Source organism: Aureobasidium subglaciale (assembly GCF_000721755.1).
Source record: "Aureobasidium subglaciale EXF-2481 unplaced genomic scaffold scaffold_4, whole genome shotgun sequence".
NCBI lineage: Eukaryota > Fungi > Ascomycota > Dothideomycetes > Dothideales > Saccotheciaceae > Aureobasidium > Aureobasidium subglaciale.
Genome location: NW_013566991.1, coordinates 147,290 through 167,766, shown reverse-complemented (window position 1 = coordinate 167,766; position 20,477 = coordinate 147,290). Strand labels below are relative to the sequence as shown.

The following is a 20,477-nucleotide window of genomic DNA, read 5'->3' as shown; positions in this document are numbered from 1 at the left end:
GGCTCAGGAAGGAGCGCCTTGGATAATATCGACAGATACGAACATTAGCATTACATTGACGATTAATGATCCACCAACCACACTTTATATTGACAATGCTGTCACAGTACACAACGTGAATCATCAAGACGAGACGACGAATGCAAATAACAGCAACAGTCTATTCCTCTAATATCCGGGTATCATGAGTAGAAAGGAGAAACAAAATGCAGTGCTAACAAAATCAATCCATGGCATCCAAGCCCTCGCCTTCACTCTCCGAAACCATGACGCCGACCAAACATGAATTCAACATACCCTCCCAATTAACCCAAGGATGAACCTCCAAAAACAACTTTGTCCCATCCTTTCCCGCCGCCCTGAGCAACTCTCCCTTGCCACCAGGATGAAAAGGCGCATACGGCGTGATATTATACACTTTCCCATTGTAAACACTCCATGCATCATTCCCCTTTCTCCCATTCTTCTCCTTCAACAAGGAGGGAGTAACTCTTGTGAATGAAGACACATTGGCAAGGTTCTTGGAAGCGGCCAGGGAAGCCCAATCTAGAGGCGAGAAACCAGGGGCGAGTTTTACTTTGCTGGAGGAGGATTTTGGAGTGTCGATTCGGGGGGGTGGTGCGCGGGCTTGGGCGGCTGGGGAGAGGGTTGGTGGTGCTCTGCCTGGGATTGCTGGGACGCCTAGGCTTGAGCGGGTGGGTCGTGAGGGTGGTGGCATGAGGGATGAGGAGGTGGATTGGGAGGCGCGTTGTGCTGAGTTTGGAGCTGGGAAGGAGGGAGGCGGCATGAGAGATGGTGTTGATGGTTTGGTAGTCGGTTTCGGTGGAGGAGGCATTGCTCGTTGAGGAGAGTTTGGGGTTAGGAGGGAAGGTGGCGGCATTGAAGTGGTCTCTGGGTCTGTTGAGGTGTTTGACGAGTCCAGGTTGAATGAGGGAACAGCGATTGAAGGTGCGGCAGGTGTAGCTTGTGGTGTCTTTTGATCGTCGCTTTCCTCCTCTGTCGGTGCTTCAATCTTGTCTTCCTTCTCCTGCTCTATCGTCGCCTTCTCATCACCGTGTCTCTGTTCATCCTGGCTCTTCTCCGTCTTGCCATGTTCCTCCAGTCTCTCCTTTAGATGTTTCGAATCGGGCGGCGGTAGGAGCATCCATGATAGACGCCATGTGTTCGGTGGATGTCGGTGCATCAGAAACGTCAATGACAGAATCAACAATGAAATCCCCCAAACAGCCATCCTTCTCTTGTGCGAGAATAACTCGATGACCAACTTGTATATTTATTCGGAGCGGCGAAACGGATGCGGGAGTGAAACAGCGGGAAAGCAAGCGCCAAGCCCGTCCTCCGAAAACCACCCTGATGTCATGAAACTAGCTCCGAATACACCAAACACCTTCAGTCATCATATATCGATCAACATGTTGTCACGCGTCGCATTCTCTCGAGCTACTGCCATTCTCGTTCGCGTCAAGCCTACAGTCGGTGCTAGACCATTGGGCACGCTGTCACGACCTCGCTTTGCCGCCACTCCTCATCAGATCAGAAGTGCCTCGCATGTGAACAACTTCAACAGATGGCTGTCGACAAAGTCTGCTGCCGACGAGGCTATCGATGAAATCACTGAGCTATATAGTAATGCCAGAGATGAGGTATGTCACACACACATCATGAATTGACACAATCAACGACTAACAATACGTTCAGTTCGAGCTCGCCATGGAAGAGACGGAGAAACAGACCGTCTACGCCGAAGCCGATCGCCTAGCCGCAAGGGAAGAGTTGACAAAATTGCAAGAAGCATATCAGAGCATTGTCGAGAGCGCCGAAACCGAATTGGCAGAAGAAGTCAAGAGGAGAATCGGTCACAGAATCCGCGAATTGGAGAATGGTGTCAAGAACATGGAGGATCTTGCCATGAACCAAGACTAGACTTGCTCAAATGACAAAGAAAAAACGACCATATTACGAAGACGTGAATGTGTGCGTGGATGTCATTTTATGGGACCGAATTACTTGGTGTGCTGCATATTTAGAGCTCATCCTTCTTGACGCCAGCAATGCTGACCAACTCGGTCTCGAATACTGCAGCAAATTAGTGCAAGTCACCTCATCAAGCAAGAGAAGCAATGATGACAACGTACCCAGAACGCTGTTGGCAGGAATAGGTCCCATTCCTCTGCTGCCGTATGCCCACTCGGGCTGAATGGTCAATGTGCGCTTCTCGCCAGGGCACATGTCAAGGACTTGCAGCAAATGTCAGTCAAAAGAGTCTCCAAGTCATGTTTCACTCAAACACTCACGACCCTGATCCCAACCCTTGATGACCTGACCCTTGCCAACGTGGAAGCTCAAAGGCTGGCCTCTGTTGTAGGAGGCATCAAACTCCTTGCCATCAGCTTCAAGAGTACCACGGTAGTGAACCTCAATCTTGTCGCCTATTATAGCATCTTGGTAAGCATACTGTCTCCTACCAGGACATCTTCGGAAAGTTCACCCACCGGCTTGGGTCTTGCGGGTACATTCAACGGCTGTGTCGACTTGAATGTTGAGAGGCTTGTCGAGAGCGGAAGCTGCGGTGGCGAAGAGAGCCAATGCGCTGGTGAAAGTGACGAACTTCATCTTGATTGCTGGACTTGTGATATTGGACAGAGTTGCTGGGAAGTTGGTGTTTCAAAGTTGGAGACGTGGAGGCAACTAGCAAGATGATGCCTCGTGGCTGATAGATATGCGGCTCCCTTGCTGTGGCGGTGCTGCGGGGTCGGGTTCGGTCGAGTTGATCACCACACGGTACGCTCCTGCTCCTTTTGTCTCTTCCCTTTCATAACATTCTACATACAATCTTTCCACGCTAGTATTGAATCTCTTCCCTCCAAAGACTGTCAACGCTTTTGTTTCGCAGCCACTTCGTTAGTCACTGCCTTTAACTCATGTGCGGCGTCGGGTAGAGGAGCCACACCATTCGTTGAGATGATTCCCTCATAAACGTCAGGTTGCAAGTCTCCTGGAGGCGGCATTGCTTGATAATCCATATCTGACGGACTTTCGCAAGACCAGAGCTCATGCTTGAATTCGTGTCGGACACCCAAAAGTCTGGGCAACTTGATTGATTGCGTGATTCCAAATCTCTCGGCCTCCTCCTTCCAGAAGGTTGGTTTGCTGATCTTGACAAGATGATCCATGGGTAGAACGTAATAGGTATGAGTGTGAACACCAGCTTTCGCAAGGCTCGTCCTGACCTTTCTCGGGTCACCACCTATTTCGTTGTTCGGCCAGTCATAAAAGTGAAGACCGAATGGTAGTCCATAATGGTGAGGATTCCATCCTGTGTTGCTAGCGATGCCACCGAACAGATGTTGTTCCAGCGCACGACCTACCTCGGCAGCTCGACCATCGTTCATGAATGGCTCATGTACTACTTTCTTCGACGCGAAGGCGCAAACGAAAGCATGTGCAAGCTCGTGTAACATTAGCGATGCCATGTGGAAGCGAACTCGAAGGTCGGCAGAGTCTTGATCGAATTCTGGACAGACTTGTTCTACTCTGTGCATGCCTCGAAGAGCACCACGAAAACCTTCCCTCATTATGATGGAGATGGAACGCCTGTCGATTTGAATCAGTCCAAGTAAGGATGGTGCAAAGCAGAGAAATACCCACACTTGTGGTGGCGTTGAGCGATCAAACGCAGCAAGAGTCACCATTGAGTATGTACATCCGGTCACTAACGTCACACCATTATCATAACCCCAAGTTATGTTTTGTCCGAGTTCTCGCAACCGCTGTATAGTATCTGTCGCTTCATCCCAAGAAGTGATGAGGGCCGGAGAGAATCTGTATAACGGTACCTTTCCCAGTACGGCCTGTTCCTTCGCCGTGCCCTCGAAACTTTCCGCACTCATCAGGCCCTTGAAGAAGTTGAGAACTTCGACGCTATTGAGCATGTTATTAGCGAGCTCCAAGACTGGTTTCAGGAGCACCCAGTCATATTAGGTAATCGTCGGAAAGTTTCTACGTCTGAAGATGGGATGGAAATGTGCATCATGATACTGTGCATTCACATCGAAACACCTGTTTTTGAGTACCTCGACATCAACCGGCAGTTTGGGACCTGTTATCAATTTCTTTGGGTCAACGTTGATTGCACCAAAATCTTCCAAGGATCGAACAGCGAATGCCATCAGGATTGGGTCGTAACCATGCCACTCTGACATATGCTGATATGGCGGAATTCCTGGATAGAAGCATAATGATGGAAAAGGATGAAGTCCCGTGGCTGCTTGCATGTCGAGCGCAGATTGATTATTTGCAGGGTCAAAATTCACCCGTGTTTGTGACATATTTGTTATTTTCTTGTTGGAATGAGGATCAACATTCAAGGATATCTCCCATCTTCCAGGCCTTTACTCTCGCGGTAAATATTGTTTTTCTCCATTGAATGCATCTGGCGATTGTTTTCATTGTAAGCAATATTAGGTGCGACGCCGTTCTTTCATCATGACCGTCTCCCACACAATGAACTAGCACTCAATCACGCTCAGAGAAGGCGTTCCCTTTCTTTGTCACGCTACCCAGCGAGTGATAGTTCTGCCAAAATTTCCTATGCACAGGCGTATCAGAATCGCCGTCGAGGTCCTGCATTGAGAAAAGTTAGTATCAAAGACGACACAATGTTTAGTAATGAGGACCATCTGAAAAAACAGAAATGTGATACCTCGCGAATTTCAACAGGACCTCTAGAAGAGAGCTTACCCTTGGGAACTCCTTTAGGCATGGTGGGCATGCGCGGTGGTGAACGTGACCTCGATTGACGTTGCTCATTAAAGGGGAGAGACCTTCTGGATCTGCCATCTCTATCGCTTGCGGAGGCGGCAATGAGCTCCCGCCGAGATGGAAGAGTGGAAGAGGGCAGTTCGATACGACTTCGACCCTCAAGAGGGCTCGAAGCAGAGATGCCTTTAATCTTGAACTCTCCAGGTGAAGGTGATCCCGCATCAGATCCTCTCGGTAATAATCGCTTGGCACGAACACCGTAGATGTAGAAAACGTCCTCTCCCTTCTCATTGGGTCGCTTTATGGTGTGAGTTGGGAAGGTCTTGCCTATCTCTGGAATAAACAAACCTCCCTGCATCAAGGGCTCATCGCAGCCTTTGACCGAGAAAGAAGTCTTGTACAATTCAAAGAGATGTGATTGAACCATACAAGCTTGCTTATCTCCAACAAAGTTATGAAGCAACCACTTTGACGTTCTGTCAGGTTCTGGTATGTTCAGCAACCATTCAGGCTGCTGAGATATGATCGGGCGAGGTAGGTCGGTCGCCGTCTGGGCTCTGCGCTCTACGACAGATCTTCTCAAGTCCCTAGATGCCGGCGCCGGCCGAGAAGTGGGAGATACTGAAGATGGTGTTTGTTGGATAAGCGGTGGCACTGATCGGTGTGCACCTGGCGTCAATTGTGGAGGTTGATGCGCGCTAGGTCTGAGCGCTTGAGGAGGCAAAGGCCTTTTATTGAAAACAGCTTCAAGCTTGGCTGGAGTCAACACAGGAAAAAGTTCAGGTGTGACATCCTGCTGAAGCGTCTCGCGCCAATATGTGTCGTAGTCAACAGGATCATCACCGTTAGAGATGCTTCGGTTGGCGTATGGCAGAAATCTGGCAGGCTGCAAGACCACATAATCGTCCCAAAATCCTAACGGGATATTAGAAGATTTGTGCAGAATCTTGCAATACTTCTCAAAGGCCGTTCTGTTGCCTTTATAGTTGCGCTTTTCGCACATCTCATAGTAAAGATCTTCCAGCGTGGGTAGCGGCGCAGGGGCCACGGGATCCGGCGCCGCTTGGCTCCTCCCTGTCGAAGCTCTACCAAAGTTGCATCTGATCTTCTTTCCATTCAGGATCAAGCCATGCCTAGCTTCGAGTGCACTACGTGCCGTGTCCACATCGGCAAAGTTGACGAAGCCAAATTCAGTCTTTGCAGCTGCAGAGGTAGGGTTGAACTCTGAAAACAAATCATGAAGTTTTGGATCGTTGAATTCTGCAGGCAGTGATCCCACCCATAGAGCCGTTGATGGAGCGTCGAATTTGCCTCTCGTGATCCACTTACGGTTTATTAGCATTTGTTTGTCTGTGAGTACCTGTTTGGATTTTAGCGTCGATGTATTCGAGTGACCCTTAGAGAGACCTGGTCGCGATCGAAAATCCGGGCTGTCTATGGGTAACTTCTCTCCAACCTTGGTTCCAGATGACCCTGCGGGACTGTGTGTGAGTTGTAGACCGCGTTGTGTGGAGGGTAAGTCCCTTATAGCTCCCGTTAAAGCTCCTTCGCTTCTAGGTCTCTCCTCAGAAACGGTAGTGGCAGGAATGGCAGACTCGAGAACAACGGATCTGAGAGAAACAGGCTCATGCGATACAGGAGCAGCGACATTCGATTGAGCTGACGCAGGCTCGAGTGTCTCGCCAGCCAAAGCTCCGGCTTCTGTCTCACCCTCTTGCTGATCACTCTTTTGACGCCATGCTTCAATGATACTAGCCCTCTTAGCAGCACCGGACTCGACTGGATTAGCAGGTCCGAGTGGAAGTTCGTCGACATCCATAGCTTCAGCCTCTGACGCCAAGTCTGGGGCGCGTGTATCAATGTCCGGCTCTGGCTCTTTACTAACCTCTTCACGTATTTGTGACGTTGCTTGCACTCCAACAGTAACGTTTTGAACTTCATTGCTCCGAAGTTGTGCTTCATTCTTCCTCTTCTGTTCAATGAACTCACGCTTGAGACGAGCCTGCATATCTCGAGTGGTTTCTCTCGATTCCTCAAGGCCCCAGCTCTGCCGCCGCCTCTTTCGGGATTGAGGCCTCGGAGATGCTGCAACTTCAATCTCCGGCTCATCGTTCATCTCCGTGTCCTTTTGGACTCCAAGCCCGGCGTTCATGGCAGTGTCATCATGATCTTTCTTGACTGCTTCATCATCGATCTGAGCTTGGTCATCCACCATCGGTATGTCATCAACCTGAACCCGGTCTTCCATGGTTGTTGACTCATATAAAGTGATTGATGCAGGAGCCTGGGTAGGGACCTGCAGATCTGGAGGATCTTCATCTCCCGGAAGCAGAGACATCCTTGGAGCTTCTTCTGCTATGCCTCCGCCATTAGATTGACTCAGAAGATCTTCCAGACCAGACAGCATGACTCGAGTAATTTTCCCATCAGGTTGGGATTCGTCGGTAGTGGTCTTATCCTGAACGAATTCTGGTGGCTGAACAGCGTGGGGCCCAGGTTCAGGAATTGTCATAGATGGCTCATCTTGTTCCTCTTCCGGTGACGAAAGAGGGAACGAAGGCAATTGTCTCGGAGTCGGTTTCGGTGTTGCATACTCGTCAACATCAGAATGTTCGCTCGTCTCGGACAGAGAGCCCGAAGGTGGACTTGAAGGTATTTGTTCAATCGGATCATCCATCTGCATTGGTTCTCCTGCGCTACTGTCTGGCGGAAGCAAGTTCGTTGAGCGTCGAATTGCATCCATGCGATTCCTCGGCTGTCTGTGTTCCGGCGGAGATGATTCCCAGGAATACGTACTGCTCTGAGTTCCTTGTGTTACACGAGGATCACCCGCTGGGATGTTTTGCCCTGCTTCGGTTTGCTGCTGCGGTTGTAGCGGTTGTTCCCTTGCTCGAGCCTTTCCTTTCGCCTCTCGTCGCTCTGCAATCTCCTCGATCCTGTTCAGGATCTCAATTGGAATATTGGGATGAGGAAATGTAGTCCCAGGCTTGGAGGGCCACCATGACGTAGGTTTGTCCAGTAACTTTCTTTGCGGAATTGGTATCGGTCTACGTGCATATTTGATGAACAACGGTGGGGGTGCCCTATGCAGTGGTCTTGGTGCGCCTGAGGATATGTCGTCCAACAAGTGTGAACTGGATGTACCCAATGATGCTGCCAGAGCTTGCCATTGTGACGGTAGAGGTACGCGGCCTCGGGGAAGGGATGGTTGTGTGGTCTCGGGTGGTTCAAGCTCAGGCTGAGCTGAAGTCGGCGTGTTGTTCGGTAGGCTGGTGGGTTGCACGATCTGGTCCATGAATTTTGGCCCAGGCCGCGGGACCGTCGTGCCTCCCATGTCGATGTCCCTCGTGACTGGATTGCTGACTGCAGGTTCAGCCAAAGGAATTTGAGATTCGAAGTTTTGTGAAGGCGATTGGGATTCTGGTTGTAGAAACGGCTGTACCTGAGCGTTGACGGGAGTAGGCACGGGAGGTGGAGCCATTGGTGCAGACACAACTCCACCCAATCGTAGGGCTTGATCGAGGGCGGTAGAAGCTTTCACCCCGCTGGTCTTTCTCAGAGCATCCAGTAGTTGAACTCTTTGTTGGAGGCTGTTAGATGAGAGCTGTACAGGCTGCTGTAAATTGAGCCCTGTCTGGATCATGACATCATCATCCTCATTGTAGATGCGAGGTCTAACAGATCGATGTGAACCTGACCGATTAGGAGATGCTGATGGAAGAGGTCGTTTGAGCGGCGTAGCCCTCTCCGCAGTCTTCTCAGAAGTGGAAGGAGCTTCGACCACATCTACATCAGTGTTCTCTGTCACCTCAACTGCTGTCGCACTTCTTGTAGCAGGCGCAGGTTCTTCAGCTTTCTTGTGGACCTCGTGTTGTCGCTTTAAAAATTCTTGAACGACTGGAACCTGATGGAAGGGTACGATGTCCCGAATATCCGAAGGGTCCAAAGGAATATCAGAAAGACTCAAGTTAAAGACGACCAGTTGGATCCGGGAAGCTGGTGGGCCCAGGTGTGTTGCGACGATTGCAAAGGGCTGAGAGATGATTGATTTTGACTCGATAGACGCATAGCGACACGAGTACTGGTTCTCGAACTGCGTCCTTGTGGCAGTCGAGAATTTTGCCGGCAAAGACACTGTTCCGTCGGTGAGGATCAGAGTGGAACCTTGGACCTGAGTTGGTCAGCAATGATGAGAGGGTCGATTGATGATGAAGACCATGATGATGATGATGATAATGATGATAATGACGGTAATGCAAATGAGGATGCGAATGGCAGTGAAGAATGCCGAAGTAAAAGCATTCGAGAGTGAGAATCAGGGACAGGATGGACACAAACCTTGAGTACGTGTAGGGAGCCAGAAGCCATATTGACTTGAACCTTGAGATTGCTGCCATTGTCGGAAAAGTGAGAAGCGTCGAATTCGTACTTGACACCCTTGAGCCTTGCGTCTTGCCAGGCCAGGGCATTAGTGAGCTTCTCAGCAACAATACCCGCCAGCCAGCTGGACGACATTGCTGATGGATTAGAAATCTGCTGGTTGACGATAGACTTGAGGTGACAGGCTCGCACCACCAAAGCGCGAAGCACGTAAATGACGCGGGGTCAGTCGGAGGACGCGAAGGAAAGTAGAAGTTTGGGAAGGAACGATTTGAGTTTGTAACGGCAAGTTTAGCCTAGGCGTGGGGAAAGATGTGGGTGGAAGCGGCGGTGGAGGGTGGAGGCTTCCAACAGCAGTAGCCACTCTGAATCCGCGTCATGAGACAGACCGAACACATTCACCACCTACGACTAAAAGCGGGAATCATCGCTGGTGCCCGGACGTCTTTGGCATCTTGACTGGACACTCTCTCAACAAACATAATCACCCCTCATCTATCGCCTGCCTACGAACCCACAAAGAAGACGCGACCCGTAACCCCTTGAAGCAGCACACATTCAGTCGGCCGACTAGGAAGAATCACAGCGAACGATGCGCGCACATCCATCTCCTACAGGCTGAGCGCTCTGGAATGCCTATCACCGGCATAATGGATTCATTACCGACCTCGAGGCGGGCCTCGTTGTCATCCATGAACTCGCCCACTGTCGACAAGGAGGCCTTGCAGAAAGAGCTGGACCACATTCATACAACCGCCTCGCGAACAGACACCTTGACTTCATTCAGCGACTTTGAGCGTAGTCGCACGAGTAGCCCACGTATTCCGGGTCCGAAAGAGTTGGTCAGTGGCCGTATCAGCGGCTTGTACTCGCGCTTGAGGCAGAGCGTCGGCGCCTCGTCTCCTGCCTCGGACACTTCAACACGTCCTGCAAGTCGAGGGAGCTACGCCGTCACAGATGCCTCGTCTTTGAGGAGTTTCTCCAAGCAAGACTCGCCTACACTCCTTCGCTCGAATCATGCTTCACGTCCAAGCGACGCTAGTGCTGCCATCACTGAACCCGACTTTGCCCCACCTCCGTCGATACCTTCGTCTGCTGTCCATTCTCGTCCTGGCTCTCGTGATTTGACTCGCTCGGCATTGCACACGGCTGCATCGTCTCCTTCAGCAAGACGTACTTCGCCAATTCGAGATACCGAAGGTAATCAGAGTCAGCCTTCCATAGCTGAGAATAAACGATTGTCGCAAAACTTCGACGGAAGGCGTCTATCACAAAATGTCGAGGCAAAGCGATCCTCGGTCAATTTTGACAATAATCGACAATCACTGACAGCCGAAGGAAAACGTCTGTCACATTCAGATGCCCCTTTCATGGGCCCTCGGCCAGAGCGTCCTACAATATCTGTGCAGTCCGAGAGGACAGACAGTCCTTCGAGTACAGTTGTGCCTGACGATCGACGTGACAGCGATGCTTCTTCCAGATCCCAGAGCCAGTCAAAACCTGAGCGCCCTCCCCTTCGCGTGTCTGCTTCACATCTACCAAACCTACGAATCTCCCAGGCGTCCGTCGTAGATGGAGTGCTTGACACCTCTTCAATATTCAGCACAAAACTCAGTACGCCTATGCTTGACATACAACCAAACTTCAATTCTGCCATGCAAACCCGCCGAATAGCAGAAAGAGAAGGTCAACAGCTGGAAGGCTTGGACAAGAGATCTGCCACCATCCCCGCTCATCTCAAGCGACGCGTCATCAGTAAAGAATTTTGGATGAAGGACGAGAACGCTCGTGATTGCTTCTACTGCGGTGATACCTTTTCAACGTTCCGCAGGAAGCATCATTGCAGGACTTGTGGTCAGATCTTTGATGCCAAATGCACTGTGACTGTTGAAGGTAAGCCTTTCGGCCAATCTGGTACACTGAGACTTTGCAAGCCATGCGATGCTATGATATACGGAAGCGACGATGACTCCACGCTCTTCACCGACGAAGACGACCGTGTGAGATCTCCAGTCTCTGCATCTCACTCCCAAGAGCAAGACATGTTCAAGCCCAATGAGCCAGCTCTTGCAACACCTTCCATTGGTATTCCAGTCTCGAGAAGGAACAGAGAAGCTAAGAGACGCTCTGCTGTCATCGAGTTTGATATGCAACCTACGTTAGCACGGCCGAGCTCATCACGATCTTTGAAATCAATGACCGGCAGACCACACTCCAATCACAAGCGCCACCACTCTCGACATCAATCTGTGCGTCCGCTCAAGACTGCTGCAGAGGAACGAGGACCGTTCTCCCAAAACAGCATTACCCATCGACGAGGACCTTTCACGCCTTTCCACAACGACAACATCGTTGATCCAGATCTCGCTCCGTTCCTTTCCGACGACGGCTCTGACCCGGAAGACCAACCTAGCATTTACACCACTATCAGTGACGCTGCTGGCCCTTCATCGTTTGACCGCGCGAGCTTCTTAAGCTCGGCAGTAAAGAAGAGCCGCTCACGCAGGGCGGATAGGAGTGCTGGTGGACATAGCATACGTTCTTCTCGTGACCTAGAGCATCTCATGTTTACATCCAAGCATATCCCACCTAAACAACGAAAGCAACGCAATTCAAGCATTGGAAGCGTTGGCATATCGCGTCCTTCGCCTCGTAGGAGTCGAAGTCAGAACATGAAGATACTGGAAGCCGGCGCGAACGACCCATCAGTATTCGACATCTTCAATCCAGCACTTGCAGATCAAGCACAAGTCAAACGCAGCTCTGGCATGCACGGTCTGAACGCACCCGCGATTGAACTCAATAGAGCTAGTCTGCAGCATGTAGAGCGTCTTCTGACACAACTACTGAAAGAGTCCAAGATTCCTCGGCGCAGGCACTGGCAAAAAGCATTGATGCCAATCCTTCTACAATGTCCCAATGACGTAGATCCTGATGTTCAGAATGGTGATGATATGGATATCAGGAATTATATCAAGATCAAGAAAGTACCAGGAGGAAAGCCTGGTGATACATCTTATGTCTCGGGGGTTGTTTTTAGCAAAAACATCGCACTGAAAGGCATGCGTCGCAGTTTTGTCCGCCCTCGGATTGTGATCATAACTTTCGCCATTGAATATGCTCGCCATAACCATCATTTCATGAGTTTGCAGCCTGTTATGGACCAGGAGAAAGAGTACCTTGAGAACCTTGTCGGTCGCATTGTAACATTGAAGCCGCAAATTCTTCTGGTTCAGCGAAATGTATCAGGACTCGCCTTGAACATGCTGCATGAGGCTGGTATCTCTGTCGTCTACAACATCAAAGACTCGGTTCTCGCTGCTGTTGCTCGGATGACGCAGACAGTCTTGATCAAGTCGATCGACAAATTATCAATCGATCCCTCTGGACTAGGAATGTGCTCCAACTTTGATGTCAAGACTTATGTCCATGGCAGGACCAGGAAAACATTCATCTGGATTTCTGGCTGCCAGCCTGACCTTGGTTGCACAATTGTCTTGCGTGGAGCGGAGCTGGAGACCCTCCGACAGATCAAGCGAATCACAGAATTCATGTGTTATGTTGTGTATAATCTCAAGCTCGAGACTTGCCTCATGAGGGACGAATTCGTGTTGATTCCTTCCTCGATTGGCACCGCCAAGTCTACCCCTCCAAACATCAACATCGCAGTTGCTAAATTTGCGGATGTTCCTAAGGCTCCTATCACACCTGTTGCTCAAACACACGGAGAGGATGGTGAAAGTACGGAAGCAAATGTCAAACTCGAAGACGAACAGCCTGAGAATAAGCCCAACGAGCTGAACCACCTTGTTGACGCAGCACGACATGTTGTACCTGAGCCTTTTTCCACACTTCCAGACGATCAAGATGATGAGTCCATGCCATCGCAATATCGGGAACTCATTGAGACAGCGAGGACTCGATTGATATCGTCTTCGCCATTCGTCAAATTCCCCGAACCTGTCCTTCTTGCCAAAGTCCAAGACCAAGAACGTAGAGTTGAACAGACGAAACGCTTACGGGATCGATATGATTCTTTCGAGCTCAGAGAGGAGCAGAGCGAAAAAGCCAGTGAGAACAGAGAAGAAGTCATAACACAGACCGAAAAGTTTGAAATGGTCATTCCCGAAATGATTACACAAGCCGTGCCAGCAGATCAGACCAAGCCAACCCGCAAATTCCTCCGAGATATACACGAAGCGCAATACCAGATGGCTCTCCACGACTACAACATCAAAAAGCGACAATGGGAGTCCTTCTTCTCCACCAGCAACAATAACCCTTTTAACCCCTTCAGTCATCAGAATATCTTCGTCTTACATTCTCTCGTTAGCAACGCACTGTCTGCACCCTGTGCTGGTCCTGAAGTTCTCGGTCTCTCGTTTTATGCTGGCTGGGGAAATGCTGAACTCGGACTGGAAGAAGATCTCACCCTTGGTCAGTTCATCGAGGAGACTTGCGCTACCGCAGCTACTGCTTGTAAACAGTGCAGTCATAGAATGTTTGATCATCATCGTCAATATGTTCACGGCGCTGGTCAGATTAGTGTTTCGGTCAAGCGATTCCCGTCCAAGTTCCAAAATCTTCACAACACTATCCTCATGTGGTCAACATGCAAGATCTGTCAACAAGAAACTACATGGATACCGATGTCAGACAATACCTGGAAATACTCTTTCGGAAAATACTTGGAGCTTAGTTTCTGGAGCACGCCACTGAAACCTCGAGCAGGTGTGTGTCCTCATGATATTCATAAAGACTTTGTACGCTGTTTCGCATTTCAAGGTCTTGCTGTTCGCATCCAGTGGGACAATGTCGATACGTACGATGTCTTGGTGCCGACACCGACGATCAACTGGGAGGTCAATGCTGGGCTGGAGCTCAAGAATCAGCTTTATTTGCACTTCCAAGCACGTCTATCAGCTTTTGTTGCGTCCATCAGGGTCCGTTTGAACTCTATCAACCTGTCTACGGTGACACCCGAGAAACAGGCTGATGCTGCAGCTACCCTTGAGAAATTGACGCACAGAGTGGACAGCGACCATGAGGCTCTCCTACAAAAACTCCAGGACAAGTACACGGCTTCAAAGTTCTACGAGATCATTCCGCTCAATCGAGCAGTCCGTATGATGGACGAAAAGGCACTCGCTTGGGATGATGAATTCCTCGACTTCGAAACCAAGTACTTCCCTTCAGAGCATGATATCCGAAGACTTGCTACTCTGCAGCTAAAGAAGTTGTTTCTCGATCGGGGCGAGACCACTGGCACTCCCAACAACGACTTGGGTGATCCTGATGAGGGCATGGAAATGAAAGAAAGACCCACCTCAGGTATGGGTCTTACTGATGAGGACCTCCAATCAGAGAAGGCTCAGCATATGCTCACATCCGTCGTCGAAGAACACGGGCACTCGCATCCGAAAACGGACACTTCCACCACATTTCTTGGTCCGGGCAATCAGACAATTGAAGTACCAGATAATCTCATCCTATCGAAGCAACTATCTCCAAGTGAGATAGAACAAGCTGTAGAGAGAGAAGACGTCAAGCACCTCGACCTTGCGGTTCCCTCAGCATTCTCTGAGCCACCCGCGGACCAAGAAACACCCAGAGCCGAGAACTTGCCTCAGATCGATGAGATGTTAGATATGAAGTCTCCGGAGGCTTCCGTGACTGATCCTAAACCACTCAACTCCAGCATTCTTGAACGTATCGAACAAATGCGTTCTTCTGCAGCAGCAGCGATTAGTCCAGAAGCAGGTATGCCAGAATCGAAGATACCTCGTCTTGTTCGCACTCGAGGTCCTATATCCCCGCCACTTGCTCGAACACAGTCTCAACCTGATGGCATCCCCAGAAGAGCAGCTGAGCCTACTCAGGATATGCCGACCATCCACGCACTTGCGAGCGGTGAGAGTTCTGGGGCTACGACACCTACGCCCGGAAAACATCAGAACAAGGACCTGGCCAAGTCTATCGAACTACGTTTGAGTGATCGCCTGGGTGGTGGGTTCATCAAGGCCGGAAGAGGTCAACAGTCTTTGATCCCCAGATCGGTACCAAGCAAGGCTTTTGACAACAACACTCGTGTTTCAGCACTTGCCAAGCACTTCGAGCAGCTATCTCGTGAGTTCGAAAGAGAAAGAGCGCGCGAGCGTAGACAGCGAGCAGCTCGAAGGAGACAAGTTCGTGCCAATCCTCTGGCTAGCAGCAAACCTGTTGTGGAAGTCTACCGAGATGCTCGCGAAGCTGTCGGAGAGAAGACAGAGACGGAGACTATTGACCCTTCTGAAAGCAAATCAAACGAGATCGCCGACCTGCCTATGGAGGACGTTCCCGACTCGCAGTCTGGACCTGTCCAAGACTCACACGATCATGAAGACGCTACGGATAATGAGACTGCGGAATCCACAACTGGCCAGACCGATACAGACGTTGAAGGCGATACAACTGACAATGATATACACCTGCCTTACAAACCCAATCTCTCGGATGCTGGATCAATCTCAGGCAATGGATCGACCGCATCGCCCCATGACACGGATTCACATCTAGAAATGACACTGCCAAGGCATGAAAAGCACTCTCTCATGAAGATGCTCACCAGTTTCTGGTCCGAGCGTTCATCATCCGGCTGGATTGCACTTGACTATCCTCTGCACTCTACAGAACACGTCTTTGATGATAGTGACATAATCGTACGCGAAGATGAGCCTGCCTCAGTCATCGCTCTTGCCTTGTCCTCTGCAGACTACACCGCCAAGCTTCGAGAATTTCGCGGTAACCCCAAGAGTGGCTTCCACGGCCATCATGGCCACACAGACTCCCAATCTAGCTTCAATTTCGCAGCAGACATCAGTAGCAATGATGCTAGTGAGCAATCCGCCATCGAGGCAAGTTTGATCAGTGAGACCGGCACACACATGAAATACAGCTTCAGCCACAACAATGTCCGGGCGACCTGCAAAATCTTCTACGCCGAATCTTTCGATGCACTGCGACGCAAATGTGGCGTGAGCGAACGTTTCGTCGAATCACTCTCCCGCTGCGCAAAATGGGACTCCAAGGGTGGAAAGACCAAGTCTCTATTCTTGAAAACACTAGACGATCGTTTCGTTATCAAGTCGCTTCAGGAAGTCGAGCTCAAGGCTTTTACAAAGTTTGCTCCTGACTATTTCGCCTTTTGCGCACAAAGCTTATTCCACGGTGTTCCTTCTGTGATTGCGAAAATGTTTGGTCTTTTCCAAGTCGAACTTCGCAATCCTAGCAATGGTGTCGAGTTTTCCTCTTACCTTTTGGTCATGGAAAATCTCTTCTACAGTCGCAACCCAACCAGAAAATTCGACTTGAAGGGTAGTATGCGTAATCGCAAGATTGAGAGCACAGGTCTGCCTGACGAAGTCCTTCTGGATGAAAACTTGGTGGAAACGATATTCGAAAAACCGCTCTTTGTCAGAGAACATGCTAGAAAGCTGCTCAAAGCAAGTGTGTGGAATGATACAATGTGGCTGTGCAGACAAAATGTTATGGACTATTCTCTCATGGCTGGCTTTGATGACGAGAAGAAGGAATTGGTTGTTGGTATTATTGGTAAGCTTGAGCCCCTTTGTCCAGTCTTTGTCAGTGAGCCTTTATACTAACGTGGTTGCTATAGATTGTATCAGAACATATACCTGGGACAAAAAACTTGAATCCTGGATCAAGGACCGCGGAAAGAATAAGCCGACAATCACTTCGCCGAAGGATTATCGTAATCGCTTCCGTGTTAGTATGATGCAATATGTTTTGCAGGCACCCACGGTTTGGCATTCTTTCCTTGCGCCTGGATTACCGGTCACTGGTGTCACATTCAATTCTGCCGGTGGCGTGGAGGTCATGAAGGTCGGTAACACGACGGCCGCTGTCATGTCGAATGGAGAAGGAAGGAGCGTTGCGGGAAGTTGGGAGGAGAGGAGTACTGCTGACGAGGATCGCAGGCTTGCACTTACTGAAGGTCAAGTCTTGGATGATGCGACTATTCGTGAGATGAGCACAATGTCGTTTGTCTAGTAATTTCTAGCACATCAAGCATAGCCAAGGCGTTTCAAAGGCTTCAACGTCATCATAGGTTGCTTCATCAATATAGGTCTTCTACCTTGCAGTCAGTCATCAATGACTACCAATCTGGACTGCTTCCAATGGAACCATCGACTTTCAAGACCAATTCCCAATCTCAAGAACTTCAATGCTCACGGCCTCTGCCATATCTTGTCTCAAAACCAGAAGGCTCTCCGTTGATGATGATGTACATCTCCAAGGCCAGGTCTCGGAGATGGCTTGCCAAGACAGGATGTCCTTTGTTCAGCTTGTGCTTACTGATGTTCATCAACTGATCTACGACTTGAGGAGCCGACATTGCATCGGTGCGATCAAACTCTACATCATCTCCATCAATCTTCATCTTGTAGCCGTGAGCAGCGATGACTGCAAACGAATGTTCTATAGCCTTGTCAGGATCACTGAAGCAGTAGGCGTATGCGCAGTAACGGTTCAGAGTGATCAGGCCAAGACGTGGCAGACCATTGTAGAGCTCATCCGGATAGGTCTTTTCAAGCTGTCCTAGGAGATCCTCGAACATCAGGATGATCTTGCGCGGCTCGACGGTAGCGTTGAGGACCGGAAGCTTCGCGAGGAAGTCTTTGGCTTGTTGCAGTATGTACTTGCGACGACCGGTTGCGGGACAAGCTCTGTCTGCTCTGCACATCTTGCAGTCACAGCTGAAGTTCTATGGGAGTGTCAGTGAGAGTTGGTATGAGAACGGTGAAGCCAAAACATACCCAAGTTCTGAATGCAGTATCACGTGTGTCGTAGTCGGCGTTGATCTCCTTGTATAAGGTGGTGATCTCTTCGTCTTTTGCAATATCACGAGTTGCTCGAAAGATGATCATGTCGCCGACAAAGCTGTGCTCCGCGTTGAACAAACATGAATGGTTGATGGCGGATGCATGTAGCCAGAGCCCCATCGATCCATCCATATTGTCCATGCCCGGAGTTGCCAGGGAAGTATTGCCGAAACTGGTGAGCTCTGGATCATGACCATAGCCAAAAGAGTTGTATTCGATGATATTTTCGATGCGGAAGATGTCAATGACAGGTCGTCCGTCAACCATGGGGATCTCAGGATCTTTGAGCGGAGGATAGTTTGGGCCAGCATAAAGACTGAGCAGTTTAGTCCCGATACTGGGGTTAGCAAGTACCTTCTGGATGACTGCAGTCCACATGTTGCTCTGAGCTCCAAATGTACCTCTTGACGCTGCTGGCGGGATGACCAAGTGGAAGGTCTCGGGCATGGCTGGAGTTGGTACCAGAGCCAGGGCTTTCTCGCAAAGGACGATGTCGCCGCATGCGATGGCTTCTACAGCAAACAGACCACGTCCATGACTTTCAGTCTGACGTACTTCAGTCCTGCGCAAAAAGTCGGCATGGTCAACATTGGTTCCGTGTGCCTGCGGTCCGGTGGCTTTCCAAAGATTGATGCCTGTTGATTGTTCCATAATGCGATTCTCGGTTCGTCGGAGCTCACGCAAGCCATCAGTGTTGCGAGGTGAGATCTCAAGGACCGCGTTGTATGCCGAGAGAGCACGATCGAACGTTCCAAGCTCATAAGCAGCCCGACCTGCTCGATACAGGGCCTTCATGTTCTGGAACTCCAAAAAATCGTCGTGTATGTCGGGGAGGACTTGCATTCCAGCCAGCGCATCATCATAGGCTCCATCCCAGTGCTCAAGACATAGCCGAGCCTGAGCCCGATTGCGATAGACCATGCTTCCCATGATATCATTCTCTTGGCTCGCAGTCATAGCCGCGAATGACCTATTGTAACTGTTGAATCTGAGTCAGCAAAGTCGAGTGATCGGAGGAAATGATACAAACCATCTCTCGGCTTCCCAAGGATTTTGACTTCGTAGAGCCACATTGCCGGCTTGCTTCCATTGCAGAGGTGACTTCGGAATATTCTCAACTCTCCAAGCGAGAGGTATCAAGGGATCATCTGGCTCCAAGAACAGGATGTCGGACGGATGATCAATGCATAGCACACACGCCTCATCCAAGACAGTCCTGAAGAAAGGTTCCTTGACCACGAAGGAGGTTCCATTTTGTACTGCCTTGGACGGATGATTGATGACTGCAAAGTCATAGATGGTGAGAAGTTCATGGTCACCGTATTCATCCTCAACGGCAACGCAAGTCTGCATCGTCGAATGCATAGCCGAGACGCTGGTGGCACGAAGAAGAAGCATCTTTCCGTGGTGGTGGGTCTCCATGGACAGAGCACGTAGGGGAATCTTGTGTTACGTCAATATTGACACACATGGCTCACTAGAGTTGATGGATACATACCTTTGTGAGCGTTGTCATAGACAGATGAGACGGAGCATGTTCTTCGCTCAGAATCATGTTCCAGGCAATCCTGCGGTGATCCGTTTTGTTGGACGGATCAGGTCCTGGACCGGTGAGCTCGAGAGATCCTCGAAGAGCTGGCGTGACATGCTGTTGTACGGATACCGTTAGTCAGAAGGGATGTTGGCGGTGTAAAGACCTGTAACCAACCTGTGTTGTCATCCTTTCGAGTACAGCCATCCGGCTGGATATGTCTCTTCTCTGACCATGACGTTCTCTGGTCTGCTGTCGAAGACGGAGCTTGGCTATCTCGAGCTCGGCCTGCACCATTTCGAGCTTCTCAGATGGAGAGATAGAGTGTCGTGGTATTGAAGCGTTTGCATTTTCGGTGTAGGGTGGTGGTGGAGTCAGGGGTTCCATTGTTGGCGATTTCGCATAGACTGACGTATGTGGTACAATGGAAAGTCTGGTAAGTAATGGAGGTCAAGAGCAGTTTCGTTAAATATGTAGGACTGGACGGTCGATAATCGGTGCTTGATGGGTGGGTATGAAAGTTGGTTGGTGGTGTGAAGATCGAAAGATTAAGATGGAAGCCGAAGATGTGAAGCAAGAGCGAAGGCGCTGGTAGCCTTCCTGGCGTCGATGTCAAACGGCACAGGATACTCGTTTGTACTGAGAGGGAGGCTGCAGATCAGGAAGTGACCATCCGCTCAGAAGTTCAAACGTTCGTTACCAATGTGAGTGAAATAAAGCACTGCAAGATTGAGTCGTCGGCGTGTTGATTTTCCATGTGGCTTGCATTGGTATGCACGCTTTGAACTACTCGCATTGACTAAAACCACTTCATCTACAATCACACAAAGATCATCAGCAGAACTCAGTGAAGCATCATGGAAAGGTACATCGCAGGAAGGGGTATCTAGAAATGAACAGAACAATACACAAAACGACATCAC

The 20,477-nt window shown here is 50.0% G+C and overlaps 7 protein-coding genes across 7 annotated transcripts; 2 read left to right on the top strand and 5 right to left on the bottom strand.

The window, feature by feature from the left end:
- Positions 1-150: 150 nt before the first annotated feature.
- Positions 151-1,266, bottom strand: AUEXF2481DRAFT_37214 (uncharacterized protein). Its single transcript, XM_013490846.1, has one exon. The coding sequence runs from the start codon at positions 1,229-1,231 to the stop codon at positions 224-226; it is 1,008 nt and encodes a 335-aa protein (XP_013346300.1). The 5' UTR covers positions 1,232-1,266; the 3' UTR covers positions 151-223.
- A 146-nt stretch (positions 1,267-1,412) lies between these two features.
- Positions 1,413-1,923, top strand: AUEXF2481DRAFT_27050 (uncharacterized protein; the record flags this gene model as incomplete). The annotated part of the gene is made up of 2 exons (XM_013490771.1): positions 1,413-1,643; positions 1,699-1,923. 2 exons carry the CDS (start codon positions 1,413-1,415, stop codon positions 1,921-1,923), a joined length of 456 nt encoding a protein of 151 aa, XP_013346225.1.
- Positions 1,924-2,023: 100 nt separating this feature from the next.
- On the bottom strand, positions 2,024-2,613 carry AUEXF2481DRAFT_27049 (uncharacterized protein; the record flags this gene model as incomplete). Its single annotated transcript, XM_013490770.1, has 4 exons — positions 2,024-2,076; positions 2,136-2,237; positions 2,295-2,429; positions 2,493-2,613. The coding sequence occupies 4 exons, from the start codon at positions 2,611-2,613 to the stop codon at positions 2,024-2,026; spliced, it is 411 nt and encodes a 136-aa protein (XP_013346224.1).
- Positions 2,492-3,581, bottom strand: AUEXF2481DRAFT_37210 (uncharacterized protein). The gene has a single exon (XM_013490845.1). The coding sequence runs from the start codon at positions 3,573-3,575 to the stop codon at positions 2,874-2,876; it is 702 nt and encodes a 233-aa protein (XP_013346299.1). The 5' UTR covers positions 3,576-3,581; the 3' UTR covers positions 2,492-2,873.
- Positions 3,582-4,514: 933 nt separating this feature from the next.
- AUEXF2481DRAFT_540443 (uncharacterized protein) lies at positions 4,515-9,356 on the bottom strand. The gene is made up of 2 exons (XM_013491046.1): positions 9,100-9,356; positions 4,515-8,932 (listed from the first exon to the last, which is right to left on the bottom strand). The coding sequence occupies exons 1-2, from the start codon at positions 9,274-9,276 to the stop codon at positions 4,604-4,606; spliced, it is 4,506 nt and encodes a 1,501-aa protein (XP_013346500.1). The 5' UTR covers positions 9,277-9,356; the 3' UTR covers positions 4,515-4,603.
- Positions 9,357-9,530: 174 nt separating this feature from the next.
- Positions 9,531-17,278, top strand: AUEXF2481DRAFT_540163 (uncharacterized protein). Its single transcript, XM_013491045.1, has 2 exons — positions 9,531-16,731; positions 16,796-17,278. Exons 1-2 carry the CDS (start codon positions 9,774-9,776, stop codon positions 17,188-17,190), a joined length of 7,353 nt encoding a protein of 2,450 aa, XP_013346499.1. The 5' UTR covers positions 9,531-9,773; the 3' UTR covers positions 17,191-17,278.
- On the bottom strand, positions 17,072-20,152 carry AUEXF2481DRAFT_540337 (uncharacterized protein). The gene is made up of 5 exons (XM_013491044.1): positions 19,732-20,152; positions 19,522-19,671; positions 19,054-19,466; positions 17,958-19,002; positions 17,072-17,905 (listed from the first exon to the last, which is right to left on the bottom strand). The coding sequence occupies exons 1-5, from the start codon at positions 19,939-19,941 to the stop codon at positions 17,363-17,365; spliced, it is 2,361 nt and encodes a 786-aa protein (XP_013346498.1). The 5' UTR covers positions 19,942-20,152; the 3' UTR covers positions 17,072-17,362.
- Positions 20,153-20,477: the final 325 nt, after the last annotated feature.